The sequence below is a fragment of the Tachypleus tridentatus genome, chromosome 7, assembly GCF_004210375.1.
Source record: "Tachypleus tridentatus isolate NWPU-2018 chromosome 7, ASM421037v1, whole genome shotgun sequence".
In the NCBI taxonomy this organism is placed as follows: Eukaryota; Metazoa; Arthropoda; class Merostomata; order Xiphosura; family Limulidae; genus Tachypleus; species Tachypleus tridentatus.
This window is the reverse complement of record NC_134831.1, coordinates 132,723,469-132,738,923: the sequence shown is the minus strand read 5'-3', so window position 1 is coordinate 132,738,923 and position 15,455 is coordinate 132,723,469. Positions and strand designations below refer to the sequence as shown.

The window sequence follows — 15,455 nt, the reverse complement described above, 5'->3', positions numbered from 1 at the left end:
CAATGACGAAAATGAAAGGTAGAAACCTATAGGTCTGCATACTACATGAACCGACTTCAGGAAAAAATAATTGAAATTGTTCACAACTTCATAAGAATTGTCAGTAAAATACGAAGAAAATATAAACTTAAGCAGAGAAAATATATCACAAAACATAAATGTTAAATAAATAATGTTACATCAATAGGGAAACAAAACTATGTAATATTGAACTAAAAGTAAGTATTCTTTAAAAATGTACTACTTTTATAACATAAGTGAAAAAAGTATGATGTAAATAAACATTTAATGTTTATTTACATCATTTCCGAAATAAAGCAAATATTTATTTATTATGTAAGTAACACAGGTTTGAAATACCCTCCAAAATGATTATTATATTGACGCTTTTATGACGTCATTATATAAGACATTCAAATGGCTGTGTAGTTCGTTTTTGTTTCTAATTTGGATTAAAATGCTGTGTAATAACGAATTACATTGATAATTTTTTTATTTATGAAAACATGTCAAAATTTAGGTAGAAAAATTGACTAATTTCAATCATGCAAGGAAACGGATCTGAACTGGAATATCGGAGAAATGCTATAGGTAATGAATTGTCCTATACGTGATGTATTACATTAGTTGCGAGACAGAGGACGCTAAGCTATACCATTGAAGGCTAATGAGCAGAGGGAAGAGATAGGGTAGGAATGGCGGCTGGTTGCTGTGGGGCTAAGAAACAAAAGTTTAACCACCATCATACAGGTCCTTGTTGCAATGGAAACTTTTTTCACCCAAACCCGTATCAACCATCTCTCTATCGAAATGGAATGGTTATTTGTATGGAAATGTGCTTTTTCTGTTTCGATGTTTTGTATTGTCACTTGAACCAATTTGAGACACCTAAAACTCCTAATTTCCCCAACGACAGCTAGTAAGTTCTTTATCTTTTAAATTTACCTGTTGTATTTAGATAGATGTTATAGTATTAATTCATCAAAAATTCTTATATATTTATTAAGAATTACATGTTTGTGAGATAGTCTTGAACTGTTGAAGTGACGAAAGCCATCACAATTACTCGTACAGCTGATTTTACCAAACAAAGACATAGCCATCTTGTTATAATCTCGCTAGCAGTCTGATGGCAAACAGCTGTTTTTTTCAACTTTTCTACGGTTTTCTTTTTTATATGGCCACAACAAAATTTTTTCTACGTAAAATAATCTTTTGTTTACAGAACTATACGATTAAATATTTCCTTTAAACTATTAATATTATTAAACTTGAAAAAACGTTTTTTGAATCAAGATAATTACTTCAGCATAAGTAATTAACTTCATAATCTTTAAAAAGCACAGGAGCTCCACCCTTACAAATTCTGCATAATTTAAACGTTTAGAATGAAGAAAATTCTAACAGACAGACAATATTTTTTCACATCTTTATCAGTGTTGTAAGCTACAATGTGTATTAGACTAAACAGGCTAAATATAGTTTTTTATAGGTTGAAAAGGATACATTTAGTTTCCTTCAAATAATATATTCAGCATAAGTGGAATAATTTCTTTGTTCTTCAAAATGGTTATTGAAAGTTACACTATAGTGCCATATCAATTACAGTGCTTTAGAAGTTGCATACTACTAATATCACATAAGTGTACTGCTGTTAGTATGTGTTTGCTGTTTAGCATAAACCTACTTAATGAAATATTTTTCCTGTGGCCACCAGAGGCATCAAAACTCGATTTTTAACATAATTAGCCCAGAGTTCTAGGTGTAGCTGTTAGTCATGAATTTTGTAAGGCATTTAAATTGATAATAAATTTAATACCAGAAATTTACCTTAGGTGATTAGAATTGAAGGTATAGGCTACAATTACAAAGATGAATCATAACTGAAGATTACAAATTTGTCACTGAAAGAAATGTAATTAAAAAGATGAAAGATTTAATTATAGCTTAAATTTTATAAATTATTATAGTGTTAAAGAACCAAAACTAAATACAATATTCTAAATTTTAATAGTTTAAATGTAAAAAAAAAAAATGTACAAATGATCTTTCAGTTATCTGACATTCATCCCTCACAAATAAATTGGTTAAGTAAAGTTGTAAGTGTAGTTTCCAGAATAGATAAAAATATATTTTTGGTAACAACCTATTGTTGAAACTTTGCAGAATGGATGGCAACTGCTTGTTATGGAGATGCAAGTGTAGAGAAAGATGTTTCAAAAGTCTTCTGTCTTTTGTCTTCAAGTCAGAAGATGAAATGTGGAAGACTTTTGAAACATCGTGTTCTACACCCGCATCTCCATAGCAGGTAGTTGTCGTACATTATACAAAGTATTCATCATGAATACTTTGCCTAAACAGTCTATCAAATAACATAGTTATTTATAGTATATATTACTATTAAAATAATCTTCTATGGTTTTGAGTCTGATTTTGTTTGAAGCAATTTCTTCTTTTTGGCAAAAATATAAAGTAAATTTGCATTTTCAGTCTACCTTCATTATTTGAAAAAGAACAACAAGAAATGGTTATTACTTCACATGATTTGCCCGTAAATATATTGCGACATTAGTGCCATGAAACACAATTCCATGCAAATGGCTGAATCTGATATTTGTGGTGACAGTATCTGTGCTTATGGTATATGAAATTTTGGCTTTATTGCAACAGTAAGTGCTTGTAATATTTTGGGCTTTTGATGTGAAAAGTCAGTTTATTTTAACTTTAAACTATAAGGTGTCAGTTTTTGGAAGAACTATTTGATAGCAATATTTTTCAGACTGTTACATGTGTATGAAACCAGTGGAGAGAATTAAAGTGAATGCATAAACCTTTTTGCATGTTTATTTGATACACAGTATGTTTTAACATTTGTTATCTCTTCTAGTGCCATGAGCACACATCTTCCCCTGTAGAGCATTTTAGTGGGCACATTTTTTAGGGCATAATTTACACAAACATTTTAAGCTTAAGAAATGTGATTTTAATCACAATGACTTGAATTTTATAAAGAAAGATTATAACCTTTCAGACATCCTAGAGTTTTCTGTGCAAAGTTTTAGATAAGTAATGAAATATTAAATCACATTTGTTTGTTTTTTTATTGTGTTTTGGAAATGATTGTAAAACTGGGAAAGTGTTTATCAGTAAATATGTCGGTGAAGGACAAATCTGTCACTTACAAACCATGTACAAATCAAATACTAACGACAGCCTTATTAAATTTCTTGTATGATTAGTGGTGAGGAATTATTTAAATCATGTTTCCGTTGATTAATTAAAGTTGAACACAGTGTTCATTATTAATAAAAATACAAAAAAAAGCATTTTATGTTGCAGTTAAATAAGAGTGGAATAACAGAGTTAATGCATTTATCTTGAGAGCCTGTTTTAGAAGAGAGAAACAGTATTTTCTCTTCAGTCTAAACAAGATGCTTCATGTCATTGAAGTGAAAAATAATTTAAACTTTTAGTTCTTCCATCCAGACAATTATGGTACTGAATGAATGATCATAAGAACTTAAAGATCTTTCTGATATTTGTTTTTTGTATATCAAAAGAAAAATTGAGGTGCCAAAGATATGCAGTTTCTAGTGAACTAATGAAATGCTGCAAGGATTATGAACTAAAAAATGGGAGATATTGAAGCATGGGATCTAAATAAGTAAGTTAACATTTTCTTTTGTGCAAATTGCGTCCAGTGCTTTGAGCTAACTTTATATGACGGTTGTTATGATTTAGTCTGTTGTGAAATTGATGTTAAAAAAAAAAAGCTGGGTAGGTGGGCTAGGACAGCTTTCAAGAAGGATCACATGACCTCTTGACCATATATTATGTGTGGGATGAAATGGTCTTAATGTTGTGGCTAGATGTAAATCCTTTGTTTTTGTTTTTCTCCTTTTCACTTATGCATTCATAATTCTTTGTTCTCAGATAATGGTTAATAAGTATTACAACATAGATTATTTGTTGTAATAGTTTCCTTCAAATTTCATAATGAAGTGCTCTAAATGTTTTTAGACTAAGTATCAATGCTAGACCTTTCATGTGTGATTCTGATTACTGTGTAAATTAATATATTTGGGCAGCAAACAAAATCTGTAGCTGTGTATATAAGGTATGAATGCTGCAAGACTCTGTACTGTGTATGTGTATCAATATGGTATAATAATGATCCGTTTCTTGTACATGTATCAGCATTTAGTATGCTACTGTAACTCTTGTCTTAGTACTATTGTTCCGTGATTTGAGAGCGTTTCCAAGTACTACATTTTTCCATGAGTGTATACATTTCACAAATGTTAGAGCTGTATGATTACTAAAGTTTGCTGATTGATTAATGGTATGGCTTGTTGATTAATTATGTTTGACTAATTAGTTAAACTGAAATATCTTGAAAAAATCAAAAATAATAATGAAACATCTTAATGTTAATAATTCCCCTGAGGTATTTGGAACAATTTCAAACACTAATTTTGTTCTTGATTACATTAATTTTCCATGACACTAATAATTTAAATGAAATCTTGAGTAATTTATTGTTTCATGTGACATAGAAATCGAATTAATTGCTTAGCTTTGATGGGTGTTACACGATATTGGACATTTCCCTGCACCTGTACAAATGTTGTATGATACTGTACTTTTTCATGTGTATGTGTAAAAGGTGAGTGAATACTTGACTTTTTCATACATATATTTGTGTATGATATTGTACTTCTCTCTGCATGTATGTGTGAGGGTTGTAGAATGGTGTCAGGTTTTTTTTGTGAATGCTGTTTTATCTCTAAATTTCTTTGTGCACATGGGTAATACATTGTATTACTGCAGGTTCTTTTCCTGAATGTTTGAGAGGAGGAATACTGCATGTTTTCATTGTTGTTTCTGTATATCATTAATGTTTTAAAAAGTTTTTCATCTTTACAAATATGTTGGAACACATTTTTACTTTGTATTTATGTGATTGAATAAACAATATATGATAGCAGTTTAGAAATTATGTGATTAAAAGGTCCAATATGTAATTAGCTTTAACTATTTATGCATAAACTATAATACATTTTTAGTCAATAAATGAAAATTATTCACCACAATAAGTAGCTTTCATCTGGTTAAAGTTTCAGTGACTATATTCATTGTATATTCATGTATATTCATTGTATATTCTAAATGATAAATTTAGAAATTTAATAACTTGTGAAAAAAAGAAAATCATAATTACATAATCATAATATAAAAGAAATAGTACTAAATTAGGTGGACAATGTATACAAGGACTATACTTTTTTTCACAAGTTATTAAATTTCTAAATTTATCATTTCATCTTATCCCAAATTATTTATTTCATTTTTCACAGTTCTTTACTCTCACATGCAACCAAGCTGTGGTTTTGAATGATCCATTAGGTTCTTTGCCATCAGATTATCATTCTGCTATATTTTTTGTGCACTTGAGATCATTGTCTTGATGAAAAATGAAGCCCTTCCCGTTGTCATGTTCCTCAGAAAATGGTTTGATAGATCAGAATCTGCAGGTGCTTATAAACAATTAAGATGCCATCAGTTTTTATATAATTCACTGTTAGCATGGTCTGAGATACATCTGAAATCCCTCATTTTGTTTTATTGCAAATGTTGTACAATGACTGTGATACTGTTCTTTCTGCTGTCAAACTAATAACTGTTGGTTGTTTCTGAACTATTTTAACTTGGATTCATCTGTGAAGACCATATACTTCTAGCTTTGCTCATAGGATTGATTACCAATAGGCATGAGGAATTTTCCTGATGCATATTTATATGTTCAAACATACTGTAACAACTTTTGAAGGTTCTTGGGTTCACTGATGATGATGATGTGTGTGTGTACATCATGCTCATCTTTCCTGTTCATAGTGTGTCCTTTTCTATGTTAATTTTCAGTCACCTCATACTTTTTTGGCTATTTGTCCATTTCAAAGTCTCCCTTGTTATGGCTGTGTGTAATATGGGCATCTCCCAGTTTGAGTACCATATGGCATTACTTTCTAATCTATGCCCTTTATTCCCATCTCGAAGGAAAATGATTGATTTCAGATTTATTTTTGAATAGAATTTAAAGGTTACTTATTGTATTTGTCATTCTCACATTTCCTCATTGTTTACACTCTAAATGTTTGTTTTAAAAAGTTTTCCTTAATAAGAATGTCGTGTATTACAAAGAGTTAAAGGGAGTTAGTGTTTTGGATGTATTCTAATTTGTAGAAGCTTCCTTTTGGTGGAAAGAAACTTGTAAATCTCACCAAAGGTAAAACAAGAGTTCACAAAAAAAGTCATAATTGGACAAATGAAGTATGGGAGAGGGACATTGATGGTACAGGAAGATAATAGCTACCTGTCCCTCCAAGGATATGTAGTAAGTTACAGTTAATCTTCAGTTCAGTCTCTTTTTTTCTTAATGATAAAAAATGTTGCATTTTCAAAATACCATAACAATATGGAAAGGTTTGGAAAGTCACACTGATGAACACAAAAATAATGTTAGTTTTGGGTTACCTTTTTACCTTTTCAGTTTTGCATAAGCCCATACAACTTCAAAAACTTTTCATACTGAGACTTGTGTAGCCCTAGTTATGGGTTTGAATGGTCCATCTACTTCTTTCCATCATAATGTTATTTCACTGTGCTTATTTTATGCTGGATATAATTGTTTTACTGAAAAATGAAGCCCCTCCCAATAAGTTATGTTCCTTAGGAAATGACACGATGAATCAGAATCTGCCTGTACTTGTTAGTAGTCAGAGTACCATCAGTTTTTTTTAGTTACCATTGACTAAGATACATCCTAAGTCCTGCTAAAATATATTTTTAACAGAAAAGCAATTACTAACATGGGAAAACATGAGGTAGTGTGTGGGTGGAATAAATATATATACATCTTTTTGCATTTATTTTTACACCTGTGCCAAGTGATGGCTATCTAAAGATCTTGAATATATTTGATGAGGAAATCTAAGTATTTCTTTAAACTTATGAAAAAGTTTTAAATAGATTTCTAGAAAAAATGTAATTGATAAATAACTAAAATTTGCTAGAAGCAAGACAGAAAATAACCTTCACGAAAAATATACACAAGAAGTGGAGGAGAACAGTGTATAAAAGTATGGAACAACTTGGATAATAAAAGAAAATTTATACAAAAGATATGGGCAAAAATGAAGGATTTTTCTAACGAAACTATACAATAATGAAAACTACATAAATTGATCTGTGCATCAAATTTGGGAAAATTGTAAATCTTTTCAGTATATATTAATGAAACTATTAGAAATTTAAATCATTTAATAAACTCATAAAAGGATCACAAATCCTTTTATACACAAAATATACACAAGAAGTGGAGGAGAACAGTGTATAAAAGTATGGAACAACTTGGATAATAAAAGAAAATTTATACAAAAGATATGGGCAAAAATGAAGGATTTTTCTAACCAAACTATACAATAATGAAAACTACATAAATTGATCTGTGCATCAAATTTGGGAAAATTGTAAATCTTTTCAGTATATATTAATGAAACTATTAGAAATTTAAATCATTTAATAAACTCATAAAAGGATCACAACGTGATAACATGGTATAAAACAAACCCACAATGAGAACATAACATTACTAGGTAAAGAACTAGAAATACACAAAACGAAAATTAGGGAAGCATTATTAATAAAAAAAAAAAAAAGAAGAAGAAGAGGAAAACCTGATATAAGTATTTGTAAAGGATTTCCTTTTAATTTTCCTTGAATTTTCTCTATCACATGCGACTTCTGTTTAAGTTTTAAAAGCCAACATTTATTCACTTTTACTAATAGATGATGTTTTTCTAAAAAAAGTCAAACATCTTGGCATATAATTTTTGTTTTTTCAGTTGTATAAGAGAAGCTTAAGTTTGATTTAAGCATCTGTCTTAAAATCATTGTGCCACAAAAAAACTAATAAATAATCACTGATTTAGTTGATCTGTTTTTTTCCCTAAATTTTGTTTTGGGTTTAGGTTATTGTTTATTTGTAGCTGTCTTTTTAAACTGGCCATATCTTCTCATCTTTCAGAAATTGTATACTGAATGCCTTATTGTCGTTACCTAAACATAAAATGCTACTTTTCACGAACTTTATATGTTGTATTTTACAATATAATGGAGAGTGAAGTAAATAGGTAGTTAAGGTAGAAATTTGTATTGGTTTATTTCAGGTATATAAACCTGTATTATTAATATTATGAACTAAAGACTGTATTCTTAACCTCAGTTTGGAATACTTGCTATTATAAGCCAGTTAAGTAATGTATTTGGCAAACTAAACCAAATGTGTAGCATGCAGACTTTTTGGTTTTTATTTCTCTTATCAGTTCAGTTTAAATAAGAAATGTTCATTATGTCACACACAAAAATAAAGCTCCTACAATAATGAGCTGCAGTCAGAAGTTTTATCAGTAGTAATTTTATGGATACCCTCATCCCCAGGGGTGGATTAAAGATCAAACAAGCCTTGGATTAGATTTTCTTTTACCAGTTTTATCATGCTGACAGCTATTGATCAAGGTAACAAAGTATGTAACAGTCCTTTTTTTTTTTTTTTATATAGCCTGAGCATGCTGCTTCAATATTCTCTGTTAATCCACCCCTGACTCCACCTCAGGGAAAATCACAAGTTTAGGTTTTTGGTCTTGATACAGCTTGGCAAAATTCACTCTCACTTTAGAGGTACTTGAAAACCGTTACCAACTAAATGAGTATGTGTAGAATCAATATGTGGCTGTCAGTTACCTCATCCCCTTGTTGCTGTATAAAATCAGTTCTTCTATTCTGAAGTTGTTTTATTAGGTGTGTCTAACGACAAAATTTGTATAGGTAGTAATAATGTCTGGTTTTGTCAGTTACTTGAATTTCTACATGTACCTCAAGAGGTTTGTTTTGATAAACTTGAAATAGTAATATATAGGGCTAAATCAGGCTGATTTTGAACCCATTGTTCTCTTTACATGAATAAAAACAAAACAACTTTCAACAATTTTCACAAATATGTTATTTATGACAGTTTGTGTTTATTAATTAAATTGAAGTGTGCATGTTCAAAAATAACAAATTTTCACATTTTTAGTGTTTTTCTTCACAGAATAACATTGCAAGTGCTTGTGAAAACTTGGATTTTGCTTTGATTTATCTCTATGGTTTTGTTAACTAAAATATTTTTATTGGCATGATTCATTTACATTCTCTCTACATTAGTACTTTGTTTTTATCTGTTTCTCTCTGAAGCATAGTTGACCAAAAACACCATTTCTTACATGATGTATATTAAGGAGTAGATTAGGTATAATTCTGTATCCCTGCTGACCGATACACTGTGTAGGTTGATAAATGTTTACTTTTTAACATTTTTGTTCATTTATCTTTATTTTCCTCCTTTCTTCAGAAATAAATGTTTCTAAACTTTTTCAAATCTGCCCTGGTTTCATTTTTGCTTTGTTTTGAAATGCTACTTTAAAAATCACAAACTAAGTTTATCTGTTAGAAAGATTACCACTGCATTTTTATACAAGTGGCTTAAGCAACTATGGTGACCTAGTTTGTATGTGGCACTAAAGAAAATGTGGCACTGAAAGTTTGCTGTGTATTTTTTAGACAGCTGGTAACTCTCTTCACTTCACTTTATTTGAATATGTCATTCACACTAAGTAAATGTAAGGCTATTTGCTCTATTTGTTACTTGATGCATAACATTACAAATGGAGAAACTAATGTTTGGTCTAATAGACACATGATTGTTTTGCATGTAGAGGTATGTGTAATACAGGCAATGGGTTACATTTTTCATACTAATATTGTTCTGTGTTTGACCCAGAAAAGCACAATGGAAAGATAAAATTCATATTTCTAGTGTGTGTGTGTGTATCTCATAACAGTGGTTTCATTTCATTCATCATTTTTGCTGTTGGACAAATAAAGTGTTGGTTTTATGGACTCTCAATCTATTTAACCAATTGTAATAAAATTGATTGTTCATAGCTGTAGGTTTGTTGTTAATCTTACCAAATATATAAATGCAATGTAAAACCAGTTCTTTTGTTGACCTTAGACCTAAGAAACCAAAACTGCCATAGACACAAAATATTCCATTCATAAAGTTTTTATTGAATCTGTGTCTGCTTCTCATTTATCTAAAGACAAACAATGGATATAAGTACAATGAAATCATGTGTGGAAAGTGCATAAAACAAAAAATTAAAAGGTTATTTGTACAGGGTGGCCTGTAAGTCCTTATCCATCCATATATCTTATGTATCCAGTGTATCTGTGTGCTGTCCCTCATTTTCGCTGCATAATATTATGCGACGCCATGTTCTGCGAGACATTTTCAAGTGTAAATGGGCTTATATCAGCCATATTTCTCAGATAAAAAAGAAACAACTTTATAATACATGCATAATTGAATATAACATAATAACATATGGATGGGTAGGGACTTACGGGCCACCCTGTAGGTTTCTCATTCATTCTGTCTGTTGGTGAGTGAAATGAGATATTTATTTACAAAACTATATTTTGTGATCCTCTGGCACAAGTAAACATGCTGACATGGAAAGTTTCTTATTTCAAATATACCTGCTAATGGTATTTTATTTATGAGAACACCATTAAAATTATATAAACATCAAGCAGCTGCTATATGTAAGCAAAATCCAGTTCCTATAAGTGATGGTACCCATACTTGTCTAGCCATTATGTTTTTTACTTGTTTAGGACATTGACACTTCTGGAACTTTATTATATAACACGTTTTCAAACTGTGCACTTGTTGTTTGCAAGTTGTTTTAACTGGTATAGGAATCTGGAATGGTTTGTAATGGCATTGATTAAACTCTTTTGTTTTATACAGATGACTGAATAGTGTTTTTTATTTATTATAATTGGTACACCTAGCTTAATTAACTTTTTTTTAAGTGAAAGAAAAAAAATTGAGCATTTGAGCTTGGATAGCTCATGATAATGTAACACACACACACACACACACCTTTTTTCTTTTTTTTTCCAAAAACCTGTTTTGTTTATTGGATCTTTTTATTGGCCATGGAAATAGTCTGTGGTATCTATTTAATCACTGAAAGGTCTGAATTGGAACTGGTACGAAATCATTGTCATGAAATTAATTTTAACTTCCTTTTTTTCTTGTATGGTGTATGGTTTCTTAAATAAAGTTGATTTGAAGTTTTTATATGTTTGTATCACGAATTAAACTAGTAAACTGTGATTTTTTAATTTGTTTTATTAAATAAATTGTAAGTAAGTCAAACATATAGGGTGTATAGTCATTGTTTCTTTTAGCATTTTAATTATGTTTTTGTTTTTGATGGGGTGAGAATGGAGTATATAATAAGTAGACCTCTGACAAATATAAAATTTGTACAATTCTTTGTTGAGATAGAACTTCAAAGTTTGGTTTTTTTTCATTGAAGTTTGCAAAATGTTAGCAACTCCAATAACAATAACACTTTATTTCCTTCTCTAAACCCAGCATTATTAACAAATATTACTTAAATTTAATTGTATTCTATAAATCCTCAAGTTACTTTCATATGAAGTTTCCTGTTATTTATTTTTCTTGTTTTAGTAACTCGTCACTGAGCGTGTAAACCACGTATTTCTAAATTAAATTATATAATACTTTTCATATGATAGCTTGCACAAACCTTGGAAATACAACAGTTATTTAGGTCACTTTACAAGCATTGTTGTATCATAGACACAGATTTAAGCTTTCCATTTGTGCATTAATTGTATGTTTATAGCAGTGTATCAAGTACTTCTTATGCATATATCTTTGAACACATTCTAAACAACCCATATCTTCTAATATGAAATGCTTACTACATGAGTTATCATTTATTTTTTGTTTTTTATCTGATGAATGATGTACAAAATTCAGAATATTAATTTTTCTCAGAGGAGTAATGCTTATGGAAAAATGACTTTTCAATGAAAGATAGTATGTTGATTGTTATTAAATATTCAGCTTTTGGTTTTATTTAAAGCAGTGTTTACTAAATACAGAAAAAATATTTAGTTGTTGAAAATAAAATGTATCTTTCTGCAAAATTGGAGCTCAGATCTGAAGAAGGTATAACATTTTTTATAAAGTAAATGTCTAGCCTTAGGAGCATACGTAAGACTTCATGGTTGACATACAACAAGATATTAACTGATAATGTGTTCTAAAGATGGCTGGTGTGGATATTACATCTTTAATTAGAATAAAGCACAGAACAACATTTTGACCTTCTTAGGCCATCTTCAGATTAATAAAGAGGTTGAAATATTGTTCTGCTCTTTATTTTAATTAAAGTTTTAATACCAACACCAGCTGTCTTAAGAATACATTTTTAATTCAAGTGAGTTTCTCATCATCAGGATATTAGCTGACAGTTAAATGTACACATAATAAAGAAATGTTTAGCTGTAGTTTGAAACATTGAGTTGAATCTTCTGAAATGGTTATCTCAGGCAAAATACAGTTGCTAATTGATAGGAAGAATTTTAACATTACAGTATTATTGTATTCCTTATTTCATCCTGTAGAATAGCTTGTTTATATACCATTGCTTGCAAATTAAAAAATTTTCTTTACTCATTCATTAATTAGCTAGGCTGCTTATTTTGTTTTACCCACCATCGTGTTTAAAGTTAAACACATGTGACCTGACTCGCATATGATTGAATACATGGTATAAAATTCGTATCATTGGTATAAATGTCTCTACCAGCATGATTATTAATTTTTATTTCATTCCTTTTAATTCATGTTGAACTTTTCTTTTCTTTTTTTGCCACACCTTTTATTTCATGCCTAAGGTGTTGCTGATTAGATTTGTTTTGTAACAATACACAACAGACTGAATAATTCATCCATAACAGAGTTAATTGATTACATGATATGATTGTAAATATGTACTATAGTGGTCTCTTATTGAACCAAAGAAATCACTGTTTAATGATACATTAATAAAAAACAAAACATTTTGTGTAAAGCTGATTTCTAATAAGGATTTAATACATTTCAATAGACTTAAATATTTTCATTAACAATACTTTCTACTTTTGAGAAAAAACATTTATTAAAGTAACTTCTTGTGTAATTTTTATAGCCTTTTATTTGAAACAGAAAACATTTTTTTTCTTCATGTGATTTTTAATATTGTTTTATTATTGTATCAGTTTGGTATAGTTTTAATTTTTGTGGATTCAGTGTGTTATAAATTAATCTTTTCATGTGTTTGATATAAGGTTATTATTATAGAGACCTGAGCTAAAACTATGATAACTGAATTTAATTCTTACTGTATTTTTAAATTAGTTACAATAATACAAATCTTAGCATTATAGTTAGTGTTTAGAACATCTAATTCAATAAAAAACAATTTTATAAATTAGTTTGAAAATTACCATAGCTTATATGAATACTGCAGCACTTCCATTTCAATCATCTAATTATCATTACTTACTTAAGAGTATGAACAGTTTAACAGAGGGATCATATAAAAATTTTAATGTTGTTTTTTAATTTTTTATAATCCTTGTGAAGTTGAGTACATTATTGATATTTTTGTTTGAATTAAGTCAGTTATGTAAATTGTGGTTTATTTTTAGCCCTCTTTTTGTTACCTGGAAGATAGGAAAAGATAGAAGATTGAGGGGTTGTATTGGGACCTTCAACTCCATGAACCTACACTCTGGACTCAGGGAATATGCAGTGACAAGGTAAGTGCAGTTGGAAATAGATACAAGATATGTTGACATTTTATGATTCATTTGACTAGTAGAAATGGCCACTATATGGGTGGCTGTTTGTTTTAGTAATTACTAATCATAGTATTCATACCTCATTGAAAAAAAAAATTGAGAAAAGGTGAACATTTCTTAAAATAGGATTTTTTGCTGGACAGTGCTGCATGAGAAAAGTGTTTAGATTGTACTGTTTAGTTATATGCAACTCATTACATTAAAATTATTTAATGTACATAGCTCAATTTTCATAAATTTTACTAATATAAACTGTATTTTTTATGTTAAAAGTGGTAATGTTTATTGAAAATATTTTTATTAATTTCAGTATATTTAAAAATTACTTTAATGAGGATATAATCAAACACATGCAGTCTTAATTGAAATTATGTGTTTGTTGAGAGGAGAGTAATTTTATAATATTGTGTTCTATTGTGAAAAATGGTTGTTTCATCTATTAGTCATTTTTCTAATTGTCTAAATCTTAAGTACCCAAAGTGTTAAATTTTTATGGATTGTTTTTTTAATGGTGCTATTCAATAGATGGCACAGGAATTTTGGCTACTTACATAGGAACTAACATATGGGTTATGTACATTGTAGTAAGTAGATTAGTTTCAGATATGCCAGCTGATTTTTTTTTATCTTATTACACACAGAATAGAAACATGTTGAGTTTGCAAGTTAATGAATTGGTCCTTGTGCTTGAAAGGTATTTTCTTACATCTACTTTTAGTGATGATAATATTAAAGTAAATAATGGCCAGTGCATAACTAAGAGTTAGGTTTCATGACAAATGTTTATGCTATATGAATGACCTGCAATAATGCATTACTGTCTTGTAAGAGCTTGGTAAGTGGTTGCTTAGTTATTGGTAATAAAAAAAAAATCATTGGTCACATTTTGTTTGAGTTTTAAAATATTTTGATCTGACTACCATTTGTTTTTATCTTTACCTTCCCTTTCACATTTAGTCAGAGAGAACGTTTCATTATGCTTTCTGTTTCATTTTAGTTTTAGATAACTTAAACATTTTACTGGAACTATTTTTGCTAAGAGTATCAGTATAATTTATTAACTGATGTATTATGTTGTTAACCACTTGTTTTGATTGTTTTTGGCTTATTGCCAGACTGAGTGGGAAGAATGAATATGTAGTTGATTTGAATGGACTGGATAGATGGAAATGTTTTTTTGTTGTTTTTTCTCAATTTTTAAAAAGGTATATATATGTATATACAATCTTTTATTATTGCAACTTAGCACCTGTGTCTGAAACAGTTTTACATTAATTGAAAGGTTACAAAATATTTAAGATCTTCTGGAAGGTTACCAGTCCAAGTAGTTCACATAATACATCTTCGTTTTGTTTATTTGTCTGTTAATAGTGCTTTAAAGGACAGTCGTTTCAGCCCCATCAGTCGGGATGAGTTTAATAAGCTTCATGTCTCTGTCTCAATTCTCCGACACTTTGAAGATGGACAGGATTACTTAGACTGGGAGGTCAGTTAAGAGTAATAAGTGTAAAGAACCTCATTATTTCTTATGTCTCATGTATGTATGTGTATATGTTTACATTTTGGCCCATATTACATCTAATCAGGAAAGATTAAAGATTAGCCTGTGTAAAATGTGTTAA

At 29.4% G+C, this 15,455-nt stretch overlaps 1 protein-coding gene across 1 annotated transcript in view; it reads left to right on the top strand.

The window, feature by feature from the left end:
• The first annotated feature begins 613 nt into the window (after positions 1-613).
• Positions 614-15,455, top strand: part of LOC143256629 (uncharacterized protein CG5902-like) — a 33,709-nt gene continuing 18,867 nt past the window's right edge. The window contains exons 1-3 of the mRNA XM_076514085.1: positions 614-919; positions 13,681-13,791; positions 15,205-15,319. Coding sequence (XP_076370200.1) covers positions 696-919; positions 13,681-13,791; positions 15,205-15,319 — 450 coding nt within the window. The 5' untranslated portion in view covers positions 614-695. The remainder of the gene's footprint in view (positions 920-13,680; positions 13,792-15,204; positions 15,320-15,455) is intronic.